This window comes from Sycon ciliatum, chromosome 11, assembly GCF_964019385.1.
Source record: "Sycon ciliatum chromosome 11, ocSycCili1.1, whole genome shotgun sequence".
In the NCBI taxonomy this organism is placed as follows: domain Eukaryota; kingdom Metazoa; phylum Porifera; class Calcarea; order Leucosolenida; family Sycettidae; genus Sycon; species Sycon ciliatum.
In genome coordinates this window covers 18,420,530-18,428,029 of record NC_088653.1, presented here as the reverse complement: position 1 = coordinate 18,428,029, position 7,500 = coordinate 18,420,530, and the positions used below count along the sequence as shown (strand labels likewise).

The 7,500-nt window shown below is 49.1% G+C and overlaps 1 protein-coding gene across 1 annotated transcript in view; it reads left to right on the top strand.

Annotated features, from left to right (window-relative positions):
* Nucleotides 1–104: 104 nt before the first annotated feature.
* LOC135827156 (laminin subunit alpha-1-like) overlaps nt 105–7,500 on the top strand; it is a gene marked incomplete at its 3' end in the record, with an annotated part of 9,295 nt that continues 1,899 nt past the window's right edge. Inside the window, exons 1-4 of the mRNA XM_065339683.1 lie at nt 105–369; nt 1,534–1,902; nt 3,065–3,211; nt 3,942–4,057. Of these exons, the coding sequence (XP_065195755.1) occupies nt 162–369; nt 1,534–1,902; nt 3,065–3,211; nt 3,942–4,057 (840 nt within the window). The remainder of the gene's footprint in view (nt 370–1,533; nt 1,903–3,064; nt 3,212–3,941; nt 4,058–7,500) is intronic.

The following is a 7,500-nucleotide window of genomic DNA, read 5'->3' as shown; positions in this document are numbered from 1 at the left end:
CTGAGAGTGGCGAACGAATGGGTTGTCCACCAACTCCTCAAATCTGAGTGTCTATTCTGTTGAACTGGTGTTTCTCCTCCCTAGTTCCCCCAGCTGTGGATGCGTTCTCGGCCTTAAACACCACGAGGCAGTATGGTGGGAACGCCACATTTCACTTCACCATGCAACACACGCCCTATCCGGCGCCAACCGTTGAATGGTTTCACGACGGATCTCGAATCGATGCAAACACAGACAGGGTGCAATTGTCCAATGGCAGTTTGTCGTTGACATTGATCAACCTGACGCTCTCAGACGAGGGAGCTTACACCTTCATGGTGAGAAATGACCAAGGATCTGATAGTGCAATGTTCAACATGGATATTGCAGGTATGTCCAGTTTATTTTTAGTGAAGGGTTTTCCATGTTATGAAGTGGCTGCAATGGAGCTTGTTCACCCTAGGGAATGTTGGCATTAATTTGGCTTAGGGTTTAAACGGTGACAACCTTTGCATGACCGGGTATCCTCATTTTAATTTTGTTAGTGTATCACACATCTCTCTAGTGAGCACTCACCACCTCACACTGCAAGGCCTGACGACATTGTGACAGTTTGACTTACAGTAGGGTGGTGATAGGAGGGATTGGGGAGGGGGGGGAGGGGGGGGGGGGCAATGTCCAGGGGGTTCGGATGAGGAGAAAGCTCGGATAGAGGAGCAGTCGCACATCTATCTGAGACATGCACACTCCCAGGCTCATGCTTCCCATCATTTCTCATCCACTCCGGCAACTCCACAGGAACTAGACACATTCTGGCTCCGTAAACAAACAGTAGTATATAGTCACTCTGACCGGTTGCAAAACATATTGTGCGCCGCTTGTATGGTGCTTCGGGTGTGTGTGTGTGTGGGGGGGGGGGAATGAGCAAAATCTAATTTTCGTGCCTTCTATTCAATAGAAATTGGCATTTCGGATAATTGATTTTTTGGATAGTTGACGTTTGGACAATCGGCATTCTGCTGTACGGATTGGTGGGAACACGGAGCGAATTCCCCATGGCCATTTTGCATCACAACCTGTAGCTAAAATCTACTGTCCCTTGTGCCCGGTTTTTTGTACTGAATAGTGTGTGGGAGTTGAAACGGGAAAGCGCATGTTATCTCTTTGGATGTCCGCGAGTCACAAAAGATTTTCTTCATTTCATAGTAAAGAAAACTTAGAAAAGCGACCAAGGAACTACTACTGTAAAGCAACAAACTTTCGCGGCGTGCAAATTTAGCGTTTTCGTAAATCGGGCTGGTTCACGATGAGAAACGTTTGCGATTCTATATTTTCAATCGGATCTTGTACGGTCTACCTACGTATACAATCAGTGTACGGAGAGGTTCACGGCGATTTATATTCGCGAATGTGTGATGGTCGCGAAAATAGCGAAATTTAATCTCTAGCGAAAGTTCCTCCTTTTACAGTACACGTTATGCTACAATGTCCACTAACACCACGAGTTGCTAAAATATCAGCTCATTTTTTCTTGATTTTTTTGCAACTGTCCAGTCCCGCCATGTCCAAGTCTGCAGAGACGCGCTGCCGATGGAGTCAGCTGTATCCAGTGCTCCTGTGACGCCAATGCAACAAAGAGCTGCAATGATAGCGATAGTTGCACCTGCCTGGACAACTATTCCGGACTCACGTGTCAAGACTGCGCCGCGGCTTACTACCGAACGGAGGAGCAGTGCGTTCCGTGTTCATGCAATCCACATGGTTCCCATGACAACGTGTGTGACCAGGGTACTGGACAGTGCAGCTGCATGCCCGGCTTCAACGGAACAAAATGCTCAGAATGCCCGGACGGCTTCTTCATCCCGGACCCCAGCATTGAAAACACGACATGCGTAGCCTTTGACTCTAACGAAACGTGTCAAGGTGAGAATTTGAATGATTTTACATTGGTATTGATGGATTCTCCACAGGCCATAGCCTAAATCAAGGGAATCTCCGCCTGATGGTTGTATACTTCTGGCGAGTGTGACACTGTGTGTGAATCGAATGTAAATATCGTGACTGGACTGGCGAATAGAGCTTGGAAAGGTGACCTGGTCTACTTGCAGACATAGGCAAGTCAAGCTTCAAGATGTTTATGGAGTAGCTGTTGAGGTTGGTTGAGTTTTAGTTGCTTATCAAGTAGCTGTAGACTATCAGTATACATTGTCTTGGGAGCCAGTGGAGCTATTGCACACCTATCACGTGTCCACACAGTGGGACAGCCATGTTGGATCCGACTCCACTCAACTCCTGCATCAATGTGCCGCATGATGTCGGCAACGTTGTTTGCAACACCACTCAGCCCCCGGCGTCTATGGGTCACATGATGATGTCGGCGGCCATGTTGGTCTCACTGTCCACATGACATTATCACTTTCTGCAATAAAATTTAGTCACATGACCAAGATATGAACACCACTCAATTCCTGCATCTATGGGTCACATGATGTCGGTGGCCATGTTAGTTCCACTGTCCACATGACATGATCACTTTCTACACAAATTTAGTCACATGACCAAGATATGAACGCCACTGCATACAAGCCAGGTGGAACAGAATTTGTACTGCAACTCAGAGTTTCCCCCGGTCTCTCTGGAGGCGTGGGTTTGAATCCGACCGCTGCCACCAGTGTTAGCTCCCGCCTAAATGAAGTCCCCTCACACCAGAACTCAGGGGTGTTATAGTATTGAATATGGAAAGTATTTCGACAAGAGGGTAGGCAAGAATGAAAAGGAGAACAGGACAACGACAACTCAAGACAGCACTACAGAACCACTGGAGCATGCGCTCTTCTATACGTGGGTGGCTCTCATTGACAAAGGGGAACGAGCGGGAAATACGAATAGCGAGTATGCACGTCTTTGTATAAATATCCCTATTAAACTTGTGCGATCATCAGGCAACAGAACCCTCTCTATAATTTGGTTTCTACTTGGCGTACTGTCCGCATTACATGATCGCTTTCTGCACAAATCTAGTCACATGACAAACTGATGTTAACACCACTGTATAAATTTGGTTTCCACTTTGTGTACTCTGCAGCATGCTATTGTTCAGTGGCCGGCTCAGTCAGCAGTGTGTGTGCTAATGGAGCAGGAATATGTCAGTGCAGACCAGGTTACACTGGAGATAAGTGTGATTCGTGTACCAGTCCCGGACAGTTCTATGCTACTAATGCTGGTTGCACAGGTATGATATTCACAACATGCAAGTTTTTTATTTTATTTATTTTTATGAATACCACAGAACCATCAGATGCTGCGTAGCGGTGGCGGTGGCATATTGTATGGAAGTGCATATTGTTGCAGTGTTTCTCCCTGTCTCAGCAGGCTGGGTGGATGTGCAGTGTTTCTCTCTGTCTCAGCAGGTTGGGTGGATGTGCACTGACATGAATCTACATACATTTCAATTACTGGTGACATGTTCTGACAGTGAACTGACCAATGTGTACCGATATGCTGATCAGGCGGGTAGCCCGCATGGGGCACGGGGAGGGAGGGGGGGGGGGGCATGTGCACCCCGAAATATGTTGACCTAAGTTCAGCATGCATATACACATACTGATCATGAATGACATGCACCAGTCACCCTGCACATATGCGGCTGTGCACCCCCTAAAAGGGGGACCGGCTAAGCCCCTGCTGACCAGTGTTTGCCTATGCTGATCATTGTTGACAGCAGAGATACTTACCATCCCGTGAAACAACACGGGATTATTATTCCCAAAACGATGTGGCCCGGATTTGGAAGCTCTATGGGATGCGCGGTCCGTGAAACTCGCAATCGCAATTAGTGCCTTGATCTGCTCACCCATTGCGTGGCACAGACAAGCAATGCCAATTTGCGAGCGTGTAGAAATCAACCATGCCGCGATGGCGATTGGCAAAATAAGAGTATTGTGTTGTGTTGATTGTCCCAGAGCTGAGCGATGAGCTCTTCACCGGCATCAAGTCGTCCCTGGTTCAAGGCAGTGTTTTGAATCTGTCCTATGAGTTTGTCTACGGCTCACAGTTCACCCATCATGGACAAGTCTCAGTAAGTATTACTCATTCAGGGGGGGGGGCACTGCATAGTCCTTATGTACGTTGTACAGATGTACGAAGTTCTGTACCAGGCGCGTGCGCCGGTGCCCTTCAAGGGGGGGGGGGTTCCGGGGGCGTCCCCGGGAAATTTTTCAAAAAATGAAGCAAAATCCTGCATTTGAGCGAAAAAAAAGGTTGGGTTCCGGTCACCCAGGAACCCATACGGGGCACGCGCCTGTGTGCAAGGCCATAGGTATGCACATACCCGGTTGGGTGTTGATTGTGTGCTAAATTCAAGGGCCTCATCCACATTGAACGTTGGGTTCTCCATTACCCGTAGTCTCAAATTGGAGGGAGGAAGTCCATGGATAAACTGGTCCCTCAACAACTCCCCTTGATTGTCTGGAGTCATAGTTGTGTAAGCTCGCATCACTAACCGTCTTAATTCATCACAATAACGGGCTAGTGCTTCCCCGGTGGTCTGGCGGCGTCTAGCTTTAAATTGGGCTTTAAGCTGATGTCCATTTCCTATGGGGGAAAATCGGCAACCCACCTCTGCAAGTAGCCGCAGCCAGTCCCTCCTATGTCCTAAGGGAAGGGTGGTGTAAAAACGTTGAGCCCCCCCCCCCCCCTTAGTCTGACCCCTAGAAACTGTGGTCGTGCTGCCTCAGTCCACCCATTTAAGTTGGCAGATTCCTCAAAATACAAGTTATATTCCTCCCAATCTGCCTCACTGTGAAAAGGCCCTGGCATGATGAGCGGCCGATTGGGTTGGGCATCCCCTCCATACCCGCCGAAGTAGGCAGCAGGGCACCCTGGGAGCCTCGGAATCGGAGCAGGTTGAGCCGCGACATCTGGGAGAGGACCTGGAGGAGCGAGAGCAGCAGGGACAGGTGCAAGAGCCGCAGCAGGAAGCTCAGGAGGAGCAGCAGCACCTGGAGGAGCGAGAGCAGCAGGGACAGGTTCAAGAGCTGCAGCAGGAAGCTCAGGAGGAGCAGCAGCAGCAGGAGGAGCAGCAGCAGCCACAGCAGGAGCCGTAGCTCTTCCGGCGACGGGACCTCCGGCAACAGCAGGTTGCGACGGGACCACCGGCAACAGCAGGTTGCGGGGCAGCCGCCGCGGCAGCTAATTGACCACGGGTTCCTCTCTGTGCCATTCTAGAAAGCGAAGGGAACAAAGAAAAATAGAAAAAGAAGAAAAACCGGACGGAGAGCCAACACCAAGGAACAGAAAACACTACCACTCGATGGAAACGAAACTGGCAACTGAGCACGATCGCCAGCTCGCCCCGCCGTTTTACTAAGCCCGATACATTACCGTACGAACAGACATCACAACAATCCCATATCCAATACCGGGTACGATGCAATCGATTGCACCCGGCGGTAACCTCAGGATCATTGCAGCGCATGCGGCAGTGCGTACTCCCATAACGGGAATGCCGCAACCATTCCACGTGTCGTACTTTCCGTCCTACTAGCTCATCATAGTGTTAGGATCACCGGATCACACATGCAACAGCCACGGTCACAAAAGGACGAAGGTCAATAACTCAAGTCGAGATTCGAATGCCATTTCCAACCAAAATAATCAAGAAGCAAAAAACGAAAACAAGTCACCAATGATCAAAACAAACAACCAGCCGCGCCGGCATGATTACTCACCGACCTGGCTGAAGTCCGAGACGGTCATTGCTGGTCTTCGAACCTCAACCAGTTTCCCTCGGTCCGACGGAAGTACTCCTCTAATGTCATTTCTGTCGTCGACCAGTCTTGTAATTCGTCTAGACCCGAGTCGACGACAGAGGTGTCGACGGACCGAGCGGTGACCACCATTTGTTCGCCGGTTTGCTGTTGTTGCCTCTGCTGCTTCCTTTTCTGCCTGAGTTTGAGTACCCGCTCCCAGTTACGTCGCTGGCGGGACGGTGAGGCATGTTTCCGGAGCTTGGTTCGGGCGGCGGTGTCCCGAACCACCTGAGACCGTGGCGACTTGACTGCGTTTCGTCGTTTCTTGAAGTGTGGGAACTTCTTGAGGGCCCGTCGGCTATCACCGTCGTGATGCGGGGCGGCGGCATTCCGTGCCACCCGTTGTCGTGCGGGGTGATCTGACGTAAGTTGCACCGCCAGGGTGTGACGGGACCCTACCGTACTGAAAACAACAACACACAAACACAGCACACAATAGTATACCATAGTATCATATCCTGTTCACTGCGCCAATTGTCGTATCCGGTCGCCCCGGGGTCAGACCCCAGGGCTGCGGTCAGACACGAACTAACTTACTAAACTCACACATTACAAGGCCGTGCAGTGGTGGCCGTAACTATAATTACATTACTAGACGTTTCGGCACCACATCTACTCGCGATTCACACATGTTTAGACATGTATGCTCACACCAGCGTTCAGGTTTACTCACATCTTCCAAGAAGGTTACTTAGTTCAAGAGACAATATGAGCGGAGAGCACAAGGCAAGAGATATGAACCTGCGGCTGAAGCTTCCACCTGAAGGCGGAAGGCAAGAGAGAGAGAGAGCCAGAAAGGCGATTGCCATAATATCTAACTACGGGCAGGAGGCTGATCCCTCCGTACGAACTATAGGAAAAATAATGAACCATGGTACACCCGCATGCCGCAATGTACCAAAAATTAGCAATAATGTGTATAAACTGTATCAAAAAGAGCGGGAGCCAGCTAAGGAAATAACAGGGTATTCCAAATAAGGAAGGCACCAGGCTTTGCGTCATCATCATCATCATCATCATCTGCGTTGCCGAAAAAAATAATAAAAGTAAAATTAAAAAAATAATAATAAACGGCATTATGCAGCTGTGTAAGCAGTAGATGCACAGTGCGACTGCCAGGACCAGATGTGCGCTGGTGGAGAGCGGTTGCACTTTTTGGTGCTCCGCTCTCTTGGTGCATATCGGTAGCACAGAAAGTAATGGCAACCTACTGTGCTTGTTTTATTCTTGCCAAAGACAGTGGAGTAGTGGGCGAGCGGTGCTCTGGGGTTTGTTTTGTTTCATGAAGAAAGTTTTGAGAGAGGCTTTGCGTGAAGACATAAAATAAAGGCAGTTATGAATCCGTTTATGGGAGATAGATAAATAATTTGACACAGAAATGAGGCAATCTTGTCACGTGGAGATGTAAAAGGCCACGTGTCAATAGCATGGATACGACACATGCGCATTTGACCCATTTAGCCTCATAATTCATGGCAAGTATCGCTTTTCCAGCTTCTTCACTTGAGGATTGAACTAACGACTGGCTAGATCTCTGCCGGAAAAGGTTTTCGTATGAAATACCTTCAGGGCCCATTTCATAGTGGAAATAGAAGAAAACACAATAGGGTCCTGCACATTCAACACCCAACCGGGACTACGAGATTCTACACATTCTACGAGATTCTACGGGATTTTGTGCATCTGTACAACGTGCATAACGCCTATTGGT